General features: G+C 38.4%; 1 protein-coding gene across 1 annotated transcript in view; it reads left to right on the plus strand.

The window, feature by feature from the left end:
- Positions 1-19,319, plus strand: part of DNAAF9 (dynein axonemal assembly factor 9) — a 61,119-nt gene that overhangs the window by 15,210 nt on the left and 26,590 nt on the right. The window contains exons 4-18 of the mRNA XM_062493947.1: positions 421-545; positions 3,832-3,928; positions 5,013-5,119; positions 7,543-7,620; positions 8,734-8,832; positions 10,392-10,447; positions 11,387-11,522; positions 13,014-13,095; positions 13,717-13,753; positions 16,411-16,498; positions 16,920-16,996; positions 17,263-17,307; positions 17,759-17,804; positions 18,127-18,238; positions 18,692-18,762. Coding sequence (XP_062349931.1) covers positions 421-545; positions 3,832-3,928; positions 5,013-5,119; positions 7,543-7,620; positions 8,734-8,832; positions 10,392-10,447; positions 11,387-11,522; positions 13,014-13,095; positions 13,717-13,753; positions 16,411-16,498; positions 16,920-16,996; positions 17,263-17,307; positions 17,759-17,804; positions 18,127-18,238; positions 18,692-18,762 — 1,256 coding nt within the window. The remainder of the gene's footprint in view (positions 1-420; positions 546-3,831; positions 3,929-5,012; positions 5,120-7,542; positions 7,621-8,733; positions 8,833-10,391; positions 10,448-11,386; positions 11,523-13,013; positions 13,096-13,716; positions 13,754-16,410; positions 16,499-16,919; positions 16,997-17,262; positions 17,308-17,758; positions 17,805-18,126; positions 18,239-18,691; positions 18,763-19,319) is intronic.

Consider the following 19,319-nt stretch of genomic DNA (forward strand, 5'->3'; position numbering starts at 1 on the left):
ATTTGCATGGAACTTTTGGATATCTCCCCTGTAGGCTTTGGTGTGGATAGTGTTTAGTTGAAGCAGCTCTGATGTAATGTCAGGCAAGAGCAGCTGGAGTTGAGAGTTCTGTGAGTGCTCTGGGAAGACTCCTCCTGACCCTCTTGGCTGCACAAAGCACAGGCTGATGCAAGTCCTGTGCAAGACTTGGGAATGACCCCCCAGTTGTCTGGAACAGTAACAAGTGCTCTTGTACTTGGAACTGTCTGTGGCTGCCAGCTGTTTCTTCAGCTCCTTTAAAAGAAATCAGGAGTTGCACTGCTTTCAGATAGCTGAACAATTTCCTTTTTTAATGAGGTGCATGATAGAAAAAATGTTTTCTGTTCAGTTTCTCTCGTGTATGGAGTCCTGATGCTGGAATATTTGTTCTGCTTGTTGCAGATATAATCATTTTAATAAAACCTGACAGTGTTCATCTGTACTGCAACCCTGTGAATTACAATCATCTTTTGCCCTATGTGGCACACTGGAGGAACTTGCATTTCCACTGTCTGACTGAAAATGAGGTAAGTGAAAAATGAATGCAGACAAGATTTGTTAATGAATGTGTTAATGAACTGATCCTTCAAGTGAAACTTTTGAAAACATTCTTTCCAGAAGCTTTTTTCTCTTTCCTTCTCAGCAGGGGAGTGATATGTGTGTTTATCTGGGTATTAATCATTTGCTAAAGTGTGCAAGAAGAATATGTTGTCAGTAATTTTATTTGCTGGAGTGTGAAGACAAGTTGCTCCTCTCTCCCACTGATTGCTGTTGTTTGACCCGAGTCAGTGATCTTTTAATGAGGAAAAAATGTGAGTTGTGAAAAATGCAAAATGTTACTCAAGTATCACAGTCAACACTGAGATTTCCCACATCAGACTTGTTTGCTGCCAGAACAATGTTTGCATTGGTTGCCAGTAGTTTTAGAATATTAGAAAACATGGGCTTAGTAAGTCCTTAAAAAAAAAATAAATCATGATGTATATTCATTTTAACTATTAATTTTTTCTGTCGGGAGCTATTAACCTCACTTCCACTGCATCACATGACTGCTGTTTCATCTTGAACTTAAAAGTCAAAGTATTCTAGAAAATGTGCACTTACTGTTGTCAAGTATTTTTAGAGGAGTAAAAAATGAAAATACTCTTGATCTGAGTGTAGAATAAGGACTTCTTCATTCCAGTGGAGACTAGAAATGCTGCTTTTTACATTGAGTTCTGTGTAGTTCCTTTTTTAAGTTAGAATTACACTGAATTCTGCAGGGAGTGTGTTTGGAGCCTGTGATGGTGAATGACACCAGTGGAAAAATGAATGGGAAAATCAGGGAGAGAAACCTTTTGTTCTTCTGAATTTCCAGCTTGGAAGTGATGGGGCTTATAATAGACTGATTGTGTTTTTATGTGTCTGGTTGATACCTTAGATTACAGAATTAGGAAATAATTCAGATTACGGGGGACCTCTGGAGCTCATCTGGTCCAACCTCGTGCTTCACTGGTGAGATCAGATCAGGTTACTCAAGGTCTTTTTACAGCTGGGTGTTGAAAGCATCCAGGGATGATGACTGCAGAACCTGGCTGGCTGCTCCATTTCCCCTCTGTCCTTCTAGTGAAAAAACTGTTTCCTTTTGTCAAACCCAAACCTGTCTCGTTTGAAATCATGGCTTGTGTCACCACCAGTGTGGAGAACCTGATTTCACCATGTCAGTAATATTGTGGTGGGTTTGAGGTGCAGATATTGAGCAAGCCTGGATCTCTCCTTCTGGGACAAGTGCTGCATCCCACTGATTGTGGTGGCCTTTCACTAATCTTGCTCCAGTTTATAAATACCTTGTCCATGGATCCCAAAACTCGTTGTGGATACAATTCCAGGAGTGCAGCAGAGAGGGATAATTCTTGTTAGGATAGAACAGCTGAACTCCAGGTTAAAACATGCCACAGCAAAACCTAAAGCCTGGCTTCACAAGGCTTTTCTGCTGCCAGAATCCCTGCTGAAGGGCAAATCTGATGCTGGGAGAGCACGTGCACTTTGGAAACAGGAACAGAGAAGTTCTTAGCACACAGTTGCCAGTGCAACTGCAGTCTCAGCTGTTGAATTTTAAGCTTCATCTGCTTATGGGCTTTGATATGATTTATTGTGGTAAGCAGGAGCCTTAATCACACAGTGTTGCCTTGAAATAATGATGTAACTGGCAAGTTAAACCTTGCTTTTCATGGAAATGAGGGGAAAGGTTTGATTCTGGAGGCTGAAAATACGGTTGTACTTAATTTCTGTTTGGTGTGAGTGAGCTGAGCGCTTCCAGTCACATTCCCCATGTATAAGAATTGCCACTTTGCTAGATTACTGCTGAAAGACAAACAAAACCTTGCTGTGTCAGGCTTTAAATGCATCCTGTTTACAGGAGAATTGCCTGCAGTGGCTTTTAAGTGCTTACTTTAGCAATAGAAATAACTTCATAAAAATGAAACCAAAAAAGTGCAAGAATTTTCGAAATAAATAAAGCAGTGCTGGCAAAACATAGAGCTTCTCCTTCCATTTTTTCCTTCCCTATTTGTTTTAACTAGACCACAGGAATTTAAGAGAATATCCTAGTTACTGGGGAGAAAAATCCCATATTACTAAAAAAATGCCCACATTCAAAGTGGCCAAATAGGATAAAAAAAATGGAAATTTGCTGTAGTAAGTTTTGGGATGTCACAGTTGAACTGGCTATATTTATTCCTGCAATAGTAGATTATGAGCAAGCCTTTAGCACCCTGCCAAACCCAAGTTCTTATTCCAATGACATTTTTAAGTCCTGAGAAACTGGCAGTTATTTGGGGCTTGGCTTTCAACTGCAACTTTGATCTGGCTTCCTGGGATTGAAGAAGGAACACCCCACAGAGGAGCTGGGGCTGCATCTGAAATTCAGACTTGGCTTAAAAGGACTTGTTCTCAAAAGAAATGTGTTGGGTGTACCCTGAAGCTCACAAAAAGTTCAGAATCGTGTCATTTGCCTTGATAGGAAGCTCAGAACACTGCACATAAAGATAAAATAACATAGGTAAAACACCTCTGCCTTCTGATCTTGCTCCAGAAAACAAGTGGCTCTTGAAGAAGCAAGCAGGGCTAAGCCTGTTGGTTCCAGACTTGCTGCTAAACTGCTTTTCAGGTCAAAGTCAGTGTGTTCTCAGGTTTGTTATAAAAATGACTTTGGTGTGATTTGTCTCTTCAGTCTGGTTTTTATGCTTTTTTTGAGTTAGGATATTTGCTCTTCAGTCTACTGAAGTCTTTGGTTCAGACAGTATTGTATGAGGCTTCCTCCTCTTCTTGCCTCCTCCTTTTCCTGCAGTTCACCTCTCCCTTCGACCAGAACTGCTTCTCGTTGCCTAATCTGTGACCTGGGGCTTATTCTGTCATTGATTTTCCTTGCTCAGTGTTGTTTAGCTGGTAATACAATATCTTATTTTATTTTTTTTCCCCTTCAGTGGCACGTTTTTCATGGCACGTCAGTTGGTATCCTCAAAATGACTTTTATCTTTCAAATCCAGATGTCGAAAGGCTTCACTGGAAGTTGAAAACAAATTCTGTAATTATGCATTCATATGTCATGATAAAAAACCTTGCTTTGAAGTTTGATGATTTTTTTTTTTTTTCAATTTCCATTGGCTTGAGTAAATCCCTTCCATGATGGGATTTCCAAAATACAGAAAGAGGTGCTCAAACTTCTGGAGGCTGTAGGTGATATTTTAATGCTTTGCATGCTTCATCTTTTCTTTCCTACCAATCAAATTAGAGCATGCTTAACCCAGTTTGACTTTAAATGCCTTCTTTCAGTACGAAGATGAAGAAGCTGCAGAGGAATTCAAGATTTCCAGCTTTGTGGACATGGTCCGGGATTGCAGCCGCATCGGGATCCCCTACAGCTGCCAAGGTAGGGTGGGTTATGCTCAGAGTGGAAGTGTTTTGCACCCTGCAGCTTCAGGGAATGAAGATTTCCTTGCCTTAGGAGAGAAATAAGGATTAGTCAGTCATTAGTTTCTTTTTAACCTTTTTTTCCTTAAGAGTTGAATTTCTTTCTGAGAACTGGGAGCCCTCAGAGTTAATCTGGGGAGTGAATGCAGAGAAATGATTTGCATTCAGAGCAGTGTCTTGAGCTGCTACAGAAGTTCTCTGTTCCCATGGGAGCTCCAGATAAATCCTTCTTTATGGAAGGGAAGAATAAACATTTCTTTATGCAAGTTTCCTTTTTTAGAACTGGAAAAAAAGCCTGCCCTGCACGGCTTCCTGTTGGGATCTGGAGCCAGCCTTGAGCCTCAGCAATGTAATCCTGCATTCTTTTTTTATTCCTAATTCTTTATTGCTTCCCTTAGGGAAGGCTGATACGCTCTGACTGCCTGGAAAGTCATTAATGGAAGTGCCAGGAGGAAGAGTTTTCCTCTCCCCTAACTTAAAATTTTGATGAAATGGGGATGATGGGAGAAATTCTTCCCTGTGAGGGTGTTGATGCCCTGGCACAGGGTGCCCAGAGAAGCTGTGGCTTCCCCTGGATCCCTGGAAGTGTCCATGGCCAGGTTGGATATTGGGGCTTGGAGCAACCTGGGATAGTGGAAGGTGTCCCTGCCCGTGGCAGGAGTTGGAATGGGATGAACTTTAAGATCCTTTCTCGTCCAAACCCTTCTGGAATTCTCTGATGTTGACATGTTCAAGGCAAAGTATTTGAGCAAATGGTGTAACCAAAGCTTCCTGTTTATTATCTTGAATTTTAATTGCTAGTCAGCTTGTAGTGAAGTTTACAAGGAGATGTGGAATATCCTGAGAAATAAAACCACAAAAATTAGGGCGTAGAGGAGCTTCTAAAATTACCACCTGCACAAAAAAAAAAAAAAAAAATTCTCGCTTCAAGATTTTCAGTTGTACAAAGATGGGATAATTAAGACCCTTTGTGAATCCCAAGAGCTCAGGGAGAGCTGAAGTGCCAGGATTCCTGAGGGGAAGTTGCTGTGCTTGCTTTGCAGGCCACCTGCAGATATTTGACATGTTCATCGTGGAGAAGTGGCCGATCGTGCAGGCCTTCGCGCTCGAGGGCATCGGGGGCGACGGCTTCTTCACCATGAAATACGAAGTGAGTGCTTCCCTTTGTCCTCTCCTTTCTGAAGCAGAGGTTAACTCGTGCAGTGGTTTTGTTTGAAAAGCACTTTTTGAGATGATCTGACTCACTGTTCAAGTGAGAAGCTAAATTGGATGAATTTTGTTTTTTTTTTGGGATCTTGTAAAACTGCGGCAGGATGGAGACTCCGTGGTGTTGCTGAGATTCTGTTCTGGATTACACAGCACTTTTTCCTGGATAAACCATTATTTGAACATTCTCCCCAGGCCTCTGGTGTGATTTAGAACTTCTTTCCTTTCCTTCTAGAGCCACCTCTACCAATAACCAATTTTTTTATCCCTGGATGGATTTTTTTTTTTTTACCCCTAATTTTTTAGATGGGCTCTAGATGTTCAAGAGCAGAGCAGGAGGAGCTGATTAGTGACAAGCACCTTGAGATGAGCTCAGAAAATAAGAAAAGACTATTTCTTGGGTCGCTGGTTTTGGCTGAAGAGATGCATCTCCTTCTCTCACTGACATTGTATATTCATGGATCATCATACCCTGCTGAAAAGGGCAACAGTCAGGAGTTAATTGTTCCTATATTTTATAATGATTTGCTGTTTCACTCTGAGCAACTTGTGTCATTGATTTGCCCATTTATTAATTATGCTCTGAACAGCATTTTCAGATGACAGCTTTGCATTTTTGTGCTTGTTTAAAGCTTCTTTGATTTTATTTTTTGAATCTCTGCCACAGCAGTGCAGATGTCCCATTTTTTTTTAATTGCTCCTTCATTTTTACAGCCACAGTGAGCTTTTGTCTGACTCCTGATAGCTGGAAAACTTCCAGAGAATTAATAGTGCCATTGTTAAAGTCTCAGCATATCTAGAATTGTATATGCTTGCTCAGAAATATGCTTTGTGAGTTCTTATGCCTTTCTCTTTCCACTGGTTCCTTTCTTCAGGTTTTTTTTTTTATTCCAGCACCGGTTCTGTAACACCTTGTGGTGTGAACCTGCCCAAACCATTAAACACAGAGTGCAAACAGATGAGCATCTTTGGGGAAGGCTATAAATCACCCTTCTTGATGTCTGAAATGAGTCAATAAGAATTTGACTGGCAATTCAGGAGTTGTTTGTGTCTTTAATTGCCCTTTAATTACTCCAGTTCATTTCACAAATCCGTAGAGGCTCTGAAAAAAAATATTCAGCCCCGGTGGCACAGACAGAACCTCTCGTGTGATCCAGGGAGAGCTGATGCTGTCTCCAAGCACTCCTGAATGCTGAAAAAGGAGCAGGGAAAATTCTTGGACTCCTTTAAGAGCAATCATGTTGTCTCTGGCAGTCCAGCCAGCTCCAGGTGGAGTTCTTGTTTCCTTCCTCCTTGAAATCATGAGGGGATTTCAAATGGGAAGTGACATTCTTAACTTTTTACGTGTTTGTGTGGTTGTGTGTCAGGCAGCTGCTCTGTGTCACTGGTGGGGGAGGAATCCAGGCTGGAAGTGCATTTGGGATCCCTGTGAATGATCTATAAATTAATCCTTCTGCCATTATTTAAAAGGGGAAGTTTTTTGGTGCATTTTTAGCTTGGATTTTCCCTCTGAGATTTTCCCTCTGCTGCGTGTTCTCTTAGATTTGAATATAATTGAAGGATGGTAATTCAGGATTTTTTTCCCTGTTTTTTTAAAGGCAATTGCTCTTTTTCTGCATAAATCAGAGTTGCTCCAGATGCTGTAATTTAGAATATTTACTGTATTTATAGGAATGGAATGGAAATGAGGTCTGGAACATAATTATTAACATACCTAATTACATGTTTACCTGGAATAATTGTAAAGCAGTGGGTTAAGAAAATTCCAGCCAGTGTTGAATTTTTAACTGAGTGATGGGGAATTGTTCAGATTCAAGTATCCCTTAAGAATATATTTTAAAACATTATTCTCATATGCATCATCCTGCTACTTGGAAGAAAATATTGCAAAGTTAAACTGTCTTAGCCTAAATTTATATCAGCTTGGAGCAAGTATTGGCTGATGCTTAGGGTGAGTAACCCTGGAATTGGCTCTTGGCTGTCCTAACTCAAAAAACTCATCTTGTCCTTTTGTCTGCACCATCTCATGCAGTTTTTTTGCTATTAAATTGAGAAACATTGTGAAATTATTTTTTGGAGGATGCAAAGAAAGCTTTGCACAGAGTTCAGACCCTCACTGGTCAGGTCTTTTGTAACAGAGTAAAAATATTTGTGAAATCAGAGGAAAAAAATATTTGTGAAATCAGAGTAAAAAATATTTGTGAAATCAGAGTAAAAAAATATTTGTGAAATTAGAGTAAAAATATTTGTGAAATCAGAGTTAAGGAGCAGTGTTAGACAGGGCAGTGTTCCCCAATGCTGTCTCAGCTGAATCTGTGGCCTTTTCTGTGGTGCTTTTCACAGAAATGTGTTTAAAATCTCTTTCAGTTAATGGATGTCAGTGCTGACTTGTGGAAAACCTACAGCAAAATGGATCCTGTATCCTTGGAGGATTTGCTTTTTGAGGTAATGCAGGTGAAATGTTCTGCCTCAGCTCCTGCTTGATGCAAGCAGAGTAAAAGTGTTGTGATTTTGTTTGGTTTTAATTAAGTTTATGGGCTTAATCCACAGGCTCTGCCTGCTGTTGCTTGCAGGGTCTTCTCCCATTTCTTGAATCTACCACAAGTTCTGCAAAACACTAAAATAACTTGCCTTGGTTTCCTTGAATTTATTTTGTAGAAAATCTCCTAAAAAATCTTCCTTCATATCATTAAACCACGTGCAAAATACATGAAGTTGCTGTGGTTTTGTGTGTTAATCCTCCTTTTGCAGCAAGGAGGGTAAAAAAAAAAATCCCCTTTAACACACTACCATTCTTCCAGGATTAAAAAAAAAAAAAAAAGCATTTTTCAGATGTTTGGAGCTCCTTTAAGTGGGGAACAGTGACACTCAGTGGCTGCCCTGATGCTTTGGGAAATAAAAATAGTGGGAAGGGATTCTCACATGAATGCCATGCTCTGATCTCAGTGCTAGAGGAGAAAACATTGTATAAATATTAGTATTTATAATAACAATTTATAATTTATCAATATTTATAATTAATAGTATATATGTTTTATCATTATTGATATATATATAATTTTTTATCTGTTTCTAGCTGGACAACAATTTAATATGTACAAAATTTAGCAGTAATTATCCTTTATTAATAAAATATTAGTGGTTCACACCAATTTGGTTGTTCAATCAACTGCTGTAAAAAAAATTAAAATGTCCTTGAGTTTTTACAAGGCTCTCAGTCTAAGTAATCACTCTCTGATATTTCACTTCCTCTCTCTGTGTGGAAGTGAGATTAATGTCTGGGATTTGTCCTACACTCTGAGCAGGTCTATCTATCATAATTTGAAGTTTTCAACCTGAAAGTAGTTGTTAAATTGACTTAAATGTTCTGAAAAAAATAAACATCAACCACACACCCACAAAAAACCACCCTGAAACCCAGCAGAATGTCCTTACCTTCTAAAATATATTTATTTTCCTGAGCTTGTTGTTTTGTGGGAATTTTTTATTCCAGTGAAACGTCACCTTTGCCTTAATTTCTCTTGCCTTGGGAAGTAATGTCAAATATTTTCCTTCTAGGATTTAATGATTTTTGAGCACCAGTGGACCAACTTTTTTGCAAATTTTGACACTGAAATTCCCTTCATTCTGGAACTCTCAGAATCTCAGGCTGGGGAGGTAAGCCTGCTTCAGCAATCCTTGAGAATCCTGCTGGTATCCATGCAGAAGGAATAATTATTCAGCATTATATTGCTTTTTTTTTTTTTTTTTTTTTTTTTTTTTTTTTTTTGTTTTTTTGTTTTTTTGTTTTGTTTTGTTTTGTTTTTTGTTTTTTTTTTTGTTTTTTATTTTTATTTTTTTTTTCTTTCCCTTATTCCATCTCAGTTTTCCTGTTTGAGAAGTCAAAAATGTTTGGTTTGGGTTTTTAAAAGTCACCACCCACCTTAAAAATCCATGGTATGGTGGCTTAGGAGTGCTGGGGTAATTCAGTCCAGTGTTTGCTCACTGATAATTGAATTTCTATCTGCACAGGAGATATTTGTAGGTAGATTAACTTGCATTTGGATGGAATCTGGTATGTGCAGGGCTTAACAAATGGAATTTGCACATCTCAAAGCTCAGACATAACTGAGGGGGTAGCACAGAGCATGGGAGAAAACAGCACAGGATTTCTGGGGGTGGCTGTTGCTTTTGAAGCATTTTGATGCTTTTTTGATGCTTTTTGGTGCATTCTGAAACATTTTGTTGCTTTTTTGGATGCATTCTGAAACATTTTGTTGCTTTTTTGGATGCATTCTGAAACATTTTGTTGCTTTTTTGGATGCATTCTGAAACATTTTGTTGCTTTTTTGGATGCATTTTGAAACCTTTTGATGCTTTTTTGGATGCATTTTAAAGCATTTTGATGCTTTTTTTGGTGCATTTTGAAGTGTTGCTTTTTGGTGCATTTTGAAGCATTTTGATGCTTTTTTGCTGCATTTTGAAACATTTCATTGCTTTTTGCTGCATTTTAAAACATTTTGATGCTTTTTTGATGCATTTTGAAACCTTTTGATGCTTTTTTTGGTGCAATTTGAAACATTTTGTTGCTTTTTTGGTGCATTTTGAAACATTTTGATGCTTTTTGATGCATTTTGAAACATTTTGATGCTTTTTGGTGCATTTTAAAACATTTTGATGCTTTTTGGTGCATTTTGAAACATTTTGATGCTTTTTGGTGCATTTTAAAACATTTTGATGCTTTTTTTGGATGCATTTTAAAACTTTTTGATGCTTTTTTTGTGCATTTTGAAACCTTTTGATGCATTTTGAAACCTTTTGATGCTTTTTGATGCATTTTGAAACCTTTTGATGCTTTTTGATGCATTTTGAAACCTTTTGATGCTTTTTTGATGCATTTTGAAACCTTTTGATGCTCTTTTTGGTGCATTTTGAAACCTTTTGATGCTTTTTTTTAAGCTTTTTGTTGTTTGCTCTGGGGTAGTGGAAGGTGTCCCTACCCATGGCAGGGGTTTGGAGCTAAATGGGCTTTCAGGTCCCTCCCAGCCTAAACAATTCACTGATATAATATTATTAGAGATTTAGTGGTGCTTGTGTTTGTTTGTGGAGGTTGGAAGTATTTTTTGAGGGTTCAGGAATTTTCTCTGAGAAGGATAATTCAGGTTTAATTTAATTAAAGTTGTTTTACACTTCTGTTCATGTAGTTCTTATTAATTTTTGTTTTCAATTCTTCACAGCCCTTCAGAAGTTATTTCAGCCATGGCATGATCTCAAGCCATATAACAGATAACAGGTAACTGATTATTTCCTCTGGTGTCACTACTACCTCAATATTCTATTCCCATATCCCATAATGCTTAAAATTCTTTCTTGGTATCACCTCAGTATATAAAATCTCATACTGAAAATAAACCTGTGCAAAGTTTCTTCCTATCCTGGAAGGATAAGCTGAATTTTCACAGGGTTTGATGTTGTAGTTCTTGCATATACCATGAAATTTTGTGCATTATGATCAGTTCCTTCCTTCTTCAATCCCTGGAAAAGGTTGGATGAGGCTTGGAACAACCTGGGATAGTGGAAGGTGTTGGAATGAGGTAAACCAAACCATCCTGTGATTCTGTGAGAGAGTTTTAACCAAAAGTTGTTGTTTAGCTGAAGGTTCTGTTGCAAAATCCACATTTTGCTGTTTGGAGCTAATCAGGTTTTTTTTTAGCTACTTTAATCTCCACATGCTCCTCTATTTGGAATAAACCAGTGGTGTTCAATGCCTTTTATTGCTGGCAGAATTCTCTGGTGTTTTGCATTGCAATAAAAAAAATAAAATCCTTGACCTCTCCAGCTGGGTTTTGGGCCCAAAGCCAGAACTCAACCCAAAATAGTTCTGTTTGTTTCCAACATGGACATTTCAGGGTTTTTCAAGATGGTAAATTTTAAACTAAGCTGCTTTTTAAAGCAGTTTAAGATAAAAGAATCTCCTAAGAGCATTTGGGAACAGCCTTGAGATGAGTTTATAGTATCTGAAAGAAATTATCATCTTTTTAAAGGCAAGTAGATTTTTTTCTTTAGAAATTTAGCTCCTTTCACTGTGAAGCTTTGTGCAGTTTTAGTAATTTCTTTACTTACAGTGAGAAATTCAAGCAATTGGTCCATCACACTTGAAAGCTTGGATTTCATTTGTTGGTTATAAACTTCCTGCAAGTATTTTGGTGGTGATTCCCTCTCTCCTCCTCAGCCCGAGCCGGCAGCCCTTTGTCCTGTTTGGCAGCCACTCCACAAAGGACAACTTGAACTCTGGCAACTTCAATTTTCCATCTGAAGGACATCTGGTCCGAAACACTGGCCTTGGTGGAAGCACTGCTAAGCATATGGTAAGGGTTTGGAGAAGTTATCTGAGATTTTGAAGTGTTGTATATTGTCTTTTTCTTGGTTTTCTTTTTTTTTTTCATGAGTTAAATACTTAATTCTTCTTAACGTAAGGCACCATAGCAATCCATCAGTTTAAGGAACAAATTTGATTTTTTTCTTGCTCTTTGCAAGTTAAACCATAGTGGATTCTTAAACAGGAACTGCTGAAGGAGTTAAAATCATTTATTCTGTGGAAAAAGACAACTTTTGCTATAAGTGGGTGGGGGAGAAGGAAATGCTGTTTTTGAGGGTATGTATGTCCTGGCCACAAAGTGAGAAACTTCTGTGCCACACAAATTCTATTCTAATCACGTTTATTTAGCCATTTCTTAAAAAAGAAACAAAAATCCACTTTTTTTTGGGGTTTTTTTTTTGTTTGTTTTCTTTTGATAATACCATTGCGAATAAACTGGGCCGCTGCCACGCATCCAAATTCCAGCGTGTGCGCTTCAAAAACCATTGATGAAACTCTTGAAAAGCCTTTCCCAGTTCCAGGACTGTTGTGATGAAGTTGCAAAGATTTAACCTGTTTCCATTTCCAAGTACAAGCTGGGTTTTTAAACATTTGCTGAGCTCCGTGGCTCGGGGGCCGTGCCTGGGCAGGTGACCCCAGGGAGTTGGGATCCCCTGGCTGGAGGACCTGGGTGGCTCCAGAAGGCAACTGGCAGCGAAGGAGGAGAGAGGTAGAGTGTGGAGAGAGTTCCCTGCTGCCTCCAGGGGCTCTGGGAGTGGTGTGAGCCCTGAGCAGGTGGATGTGGCTGAGAGCAGGCAGTGCTTGAGTGAGGCCATGAGTTCATGAGCTTGTCCACGTTTCATGTGCAGCTGTCTCAGGGATGGATGGATGTGAGGCTTCTGGGCACAAATCACGTGTCCAGAGCTTGAGAAAAATTGTGGTTTTGCATCTGGGTGAAATCTCATCCTCCATTTGCTGCTCTAACGTTATTTCTGTAAAAACATTTTCAATTTTGTCTTTCTTTCCCTCGTTTACAATTAGTCCCTTTGAAAATGCAAGTACCGTGTTATTCTGATGTACTTGCTCCATCTGTTGTCCTCAGATTCTGATGCTGTTCTGAAAAAGGTGGTTTATTTACAGGTACAGGTGATACTGTTTTAATAGGGTGTCATGAAAATAGTAACTAAGACCAAGTGCCAGCATAGTTATGGGACCCTGACACACTTTCCTCTTCATGAAAAGAGCAGTTGACATAGGAAATTGAAAGCACAAGTCAGAGCTCATCTCCTTTCCAAAGTCTTTCAACCATTCAGGTCAAGTCAAAAGTGAAATAGACCTTTGAAAACGTAAGTTGCTTTTTCACAATCTGGTTCTGTCTGTGTTGTAAACTTCTGTAGTCTGGCAGTGCTTAGAAGACTTAAGGGGAACGTAGTTAATTGTTAATTAGTGCACCAATTTCTTTTACTGATGTCTTTTGTATCTCATTAATACTGACTGCTAGGTAGTGCAGTGTGTATCTCCAAAGGGACCTCTGGCTTGTTCAAGGACCTATTTTTTTGGAGCTACTCACGTTCCTTTCCTGGGTAAGTGCATTAAATACACCAAGGTTTATTACCTCTGATTCCATGAAAATTTGCAGCAATTAAAAGCTTTGCTTTCTTTGTAAGCATCAGGCCACAGAGTGATAAATTCTGTAGCCAGTGCATGAAATCACAGCAGATTTTGTGGGTAAAATCTGTCAGTTGTCAAGTGTACAGACCCTTTTTAAAGTATTGAACGAATATTTAAGTCCATGTTCCATATGGATTTATTAAAAAACAAACTCCAAAATACAGCAGTTAAAACTGGTAGTTGTCAGGTAACTGAGGATTTTTAGAAGGATGAAAAAAATTCTTTCACTTCTATGTTTTATCCTCTGTAATGAGTTACAGTAGCTGTATTCCCAAATAAAAAAAAAAACCACATAAAATTTTTAAAAACCATTTTCTTACGTATTTTAAATGTCTGGAAGAGTCCATGGATAAAGTCAGGTTTTAGAGTTGGAACTATATTGGGCTAAGAAAAGCTGAAGAGAGGATGGTTGGAGGATTGGAATCACAGCCTGTGGCATAAAATACTGGATAAATTCCATGTAAGATGTGCAGCAGGAATGTTCTCAGAGTGCTTCAACCAAACCCTTTTTTTTTTTTCTTTTTTTAATACAGGAAATGACAATGAGATGCACAAGCCAGCTGAGCAAGTGTAAGCTGCCAATTTTTTATCTTCTTTAACTCTTCTCTCTTTGTACCTTGTGGCAGTAGGTGAAACCTGCTTTTAGTGGCTGTTGGCATTTGCAGAGACATTTTTATTCAGAATAATGTGCATGGGACAGGGTTTCAAAGGCAAAATGCTTGTGGGGAGTTTCAGTGGGTACTTGGGGACTTGTTAAGTGTGACAGCAGCAGAGTAGGAAAGGAAATATTAATAAATTTTGCTCAAATTGTAGTAAAAAAATAATCTTAACAGTTACTTGAATAATTTAAGAAGATATTTCTTGTAAACCAAGGAGAAAACATCTCTCACACTGTAGCATCTTGCACAGATAGAAGAAAAAAGTAATTTTTTGACCAGTTTCATTTGTGTAAGATTTCTGATGCTTAGTGAAAATGCCAACGGGGAACACCCAAAACCTGTGAAGAAATTCACTGTGTTAAAGTTAGATCAAAGTTGTTTTTTTCCCAAAAGTTGGGAAGCTGCAAAGCTTCTGCACTTTTTAACCTTCTCAAAACCACACTTTGTTTATTCATGTTGATGTCCACTTCCTCTGCATGTTGTAGATCCCTGTCCAGCTTGGAGAACTCAGTAGATAATCTGCTTTGGTCCTGCTCTCTCTCTTGATAAACCAGACCTTTGCTTAGGGATTTTGTCCTCCTTGTTAGTTGGGATCATTTTAGGAGCCTGTTTTTGCTTCTGCAGAGCTGCATGACCTGGTAACAAGATATTACAGATATTAAAGATGGGTCAGTACTGTCACACTAAATACTGTTGACTCTTGGTAATTTTGAGACATAAAAATGGAGTTACTGCACTGAGCAGCAGATTTTCCTCTTTTTTTTTTTTTTTTTTTTTTTAGAGAAAACTGAACCCCAACAGGTATTTTTTCTTGCATCTACATTCTACTCAAACATTTTTGTCCTCCTTCAAAAATCCTTTGTACTAAATACATTTTAATCAAGATGAATAGAGCAGCTCTAAACAAAGCAGGGGTTGATAAAGGCAGTAATTAAAAAAACAATTCTTGAAAGCATCTCTGTATTGGTTCAAATAATCCAATTTCAACAATAATACCATAATTGGCTTTCTTAAAAAAATCCTGAACTCATTATTTTTGATTTGATTTGCAGTAAGGTCCTGTAACTGCTTCTTACAGTTGTCAATATTTTATGGAAAGTGAAGTAATAAATATCATATGAACCCTATTCATTCCAAGTTTGGCTGTACTGATTGCCTGGAGTGCATAAACCAACTGTGGAAATTGAAGGATAAACTGGGATAAGTTTTGTGGTTTTATTTTTATTTTAAGAAAATGCTTCAAAAGGAAGACAGCAGAAATCCTGTCTTGTTTTCTTTTTTTTTTTCCCCCACTGCTAGCTTTAAAATATTAAAATGGGAAGAAGAATAAGATAAAGGACACCTACTGAGGTGTTTTCTTGCAAATATATATGTGAATTTGAGGGAAAATAGGAATGGTTATCAAGTCTGGAAGAATTATGATATAAAGTAATTGCATTGCTTTGCTGGGTGCAGAGGAAACATGCTAGGTGCACATGAAAGCACAGGAAATTACAATCCAGAAATTTGAAAAAATAGTGAGAAAGCTGAATTTTATAATGATTTGCTGCTGTTGGGGATGATCAAGGACAAGCTTTGGTGCATTTTGGGGTTCCTCCATGTTTGGGACCTTTGGATGCTTTTTTCCCCATCCTTGAGGAGTGCTTTGCATTTGGCTTTAAATGCTGTATCCTTCTCTTTCCTTCCCCCTCTTCCCTCCCTCAATATTGGCAGTGGAATAATGAGAAAACTTAAAATGTAGGGACTAATTTATTTGATCTGCTCATCTTTTTGTTGTAATTTAGCAAGAAAACAGAGGCTGACGTTCCTTGGTTGAGCACACGTGGGTTTTTGCCAGTGGTTCTGGAGTTGTAAATGTGTCAATAACTGAAAGACACTCCTGGCTTCACCTGACTGTGCTTTATTTCTGTACAATTTTTTCAGTCCCCTTTTAAGAAGGGAATTGGACTAAGCTGGGATGGAGATTCCATGGAACTGTGGAATGGTTTGGGTTGGAAGAGATATTTCAAGATCATCTCATTCCAATCTCCTGCCAGGAGAGGGAGGGACAGCAGGGACACCTTCCACCATTCCAGGCTGCTCCAAGCCCCGTCCAGCCTGGCCCTGGACACTTCCAGGGATGGAGCAGCCACAGATTCTCTGGGAATTCCCTTCCAGGAACAATTCCCTCCCAAAATCCCATCTATCCCTCCCTCCCACCCCCGTCAATGTGAAGCCATTCCCTCTATCACTCCAGGCCCTGCATTTAGGCTGTGATTCTTAAACCTAAGTGCAGCAAAAGTCATCAGTAAAACACATTTTTTTTTTATTCCTGACTAACAAAAACCACCAGACACATTTATGTCAAGAGTTAACTTCCCCAGAATATCCTGTAATTTCAGCAATTTCCTTGCTCTAATTTAATTTTCTTAAAGAGAAAGCTTTACTATAAAAACACTTCTCCACTTCTTTCAATAAGGACTCCTTCCCTGCTGAGGGAGTTGTGCAATGAGAGGAAAAAATCCTTTAAAGAGAGGAGGAGGAAAACTCTACCTGTGCAGTAAATGTTGTGTTTGTATTTCTCTTCAGTACGCTGTTGTCGCAAATATATTCTGCTGTTGTAGAGGCTGTGCTTGCTGGCATTGAGTGCTATGCTAAAACTTCCACTGAATCCAAGGTAAATGAAGCCCCCTGTAATTGTTCTCTCTCTGTAATTGTTGATTTGGATTGCTTGCAGTATGAGATTTACGTGCAAACCAAAATGAAAAGCAAAATAATTCTAATTCTGATGTTTCGCTCTGTGGAGTAGCACAAGGTTCATATTCCTGGCCTCCAACCAAGCTCTGAATTCTGTTAAAAATAATAAATAAGAGAGATTTCAGACTGTGTCTGATTTTACCCATCCCCAGTTGGTTTTCCATCTTTTCATGAATTTTCCTGACGTCATAGTGAGGAAAATGAGATCTGTGAAAGAACAAATTTTAGCCTGGTGCATCAGTGTGTTGATGTTTAGTGTCTCTTGTTGATCTTATGGGTGTTCCTGGGATTTGAAAGGATGGGAAAGGATATTTTATTCTTTATTTCCTTTCTTTTTTCAGGCAAAGGAGGTGGCAGAGCAGGTGCTGCTGTCTGTGTTAGACAGCCTTGGTTTAGCCCAGCTGAAATCTGCTTTACGGTGTGTGTTTCCAGAGTTATTCATTGCTCTCACTGGATTGGCTTTTTTGGGGGAAAAAAAATAAATTATAAACTGAAAAATATTAATTTTAAACTCAACTTGCCTGACTACCAGATCTCAAGACTTTGTAATGCATTCAGCCTTTAATAATCAATATAATTATTCAATTTTCCAGTTTTCTTAATCACTTCTTTTGCTTCTGCTTCTTTTTTTCCATTTAAAAGTATAAACCACATGTTTCACCTGTACAATTTTCTGTTCTACAGCTCCAAAATTGCTTTTCACATTCAGGCTGTGAACAACCATGGCAGGTTTGTATCACTGTCTTACAGCTTCTTGTTATTAATCAGTGCTTTTCATGCATTAATAAATGAATTTTTCTCCTCTTGGAACTCCTGCAAAAAACGTTGTGTTTGATTATTTCATACAAGATGTGCTGAATGCTTTTGTGTATGAGGTAGTTCAGTGATTTCATATCTGTGGAATCTTAAAAACATTAAAGGGAATAGAAAGCAGTTGGGCAGACTAATTTTATTAACTGTTAATGAGTAGAAGCAGCATGAGCTCATTGAGTTTCCTTTAAAAAATGCTTTTAACTTAGTTGATATCACAAACTTGTGCTTATTTAATCTCTACACTAATTGACTGAAATGACCTGTACAAATAAGAGTTTATTTTAAAATAAAACGGCTTTTTTGGCTGATGTGGAGTCACAGAAAGATGATCTAATATTTAAATATTTAATTCTGATTGTTGTTGTAGAATTACTCCATTAGATAACGAGGACAGCCTGAGTTTGATCAAAACGGTAAGAAAGAATAATATTTATTTATTTAATCAGAAAATAGAGCTCAAGTGTCTGTTTTTTCTGGGGCATGCTAAGATTTTTATGTGCATACAAGTGTGAGGGCAGAGATGAGAGGGATTTCTGATGCTGGAACGGGTTTAACAAGAAATCAAAATTCAGAATAAAACATTAACACAGATTTATGATCTCAGGCTTTAACCACAATATAGAAATAGTGGTTTAGGATTTTTGACAAATACAGATTTTTGCAGTTTCAATTAAAGTATTTTAAAGTTCTGCTTTCTCTTCCTTTCCCTTCCCTCCAACTGCTGGATTGCTGCAGGCATCCATGACAGTGTTTGACATTCCAGACCTGCTCACAGGAAGAGGATGCTTGGGATCTGTTGTGTTTTCAGAGTCCTTCCTGACATCACAGATCCAGGTCAAAGAAAAAGGTGAGTGGTTTAAATTCTAACACCACTCTTGTCCTTCTGTTGGCTTTGCTGTGATGGGAAAGCCACAGGAATTCCAGTGGATGTTTTTGCTCTTACCCTGATGGGTTTGGAACGCTGAGAGAGAAGGAAGAAACCATGGAAAGATCAGAAATAAATCAGGATTTTTTTTGTAACTCTGTAGCAGCTCTGTGTATGTGAGAACACAGGAGGACTGGGAGTTAATCTGCTGTGAAAGCTTCCTTTGAACACTCAGAAATCCTTCAGATAATAAAATTTTCTTATTTACTAAAGAAATTTCAATTCTTCAAAGGGCATTCTGGAGTCGATGGGTGGTATTAGTTCGGTGGCCATGGTGATACCAGGTCAGAGGTTTGATTTGGTGACCTAGGAGGTCTTTTCCAACCTTAACAATTCCCTGCTTGCCCTGCTTTATTTGCCGTGGTTTCCCTGCAGATGGCAGCATCCATCCAGATTCCAGGCACGTTATCCTGACCGCAGCCATCCCCAGATTTGCTTCCTGGCTGGTGAGTGAGAGCACCCAACCTCAGCTCAGCTCATCCACAGAGCAGAACTTGGTCTGGGAGTGTGGATGTCTGAGAGAAAAATGGAACTTGAGCATTGAAACAGAGTGCTGTAATGTTAATGTACCCTGAATTTTTTTTTTTTAGACTTGGACAGTTAGCACTGAGTTTGAATTTGTTTCGTTTTCACCTCGTCAGGTTTTTAGCTTAAAGGTTTTTGAAGTGCACCGTTTTACTTTTAGAAATTCTGTTTATTGTGAGGCATTTTAGATCACCCCAAAAGAAAGCATAGTCTTGATTCAAGACCTTTAATGCACTACACTGTGTTAGAGAGAGAATTCCAAAAAATATGACAAAGCTGGGCTTTGCCCTTGAGCAATGTATGCTTGAACAGTAATAAAAAATAAACCTGCATGATTTCTATTTATATAGTATTATTTTAGTCTGTAAAACAATTTAATGGGGGAGAATGTGGTGCAAGAAATTATTTTGGTCCCATGGTAACACAGTGTTAAGAGCACAAAATTGTTTTTGAAACACTCTGGGCTCAGGGCTTTTTC

This window comes from Cinclus cinclus, chromosome 5 (assembly GCF_963662255.1).
Source record: "Cinclus cinclus chromosome 5, bCinCin1.1, whole genome shotgun sequence".
NCBI lineage: Eukaryota > Metazoa > Chordata > Aves > Passeriformes > Cinclidae > Cinclus > Cinclus cinclus.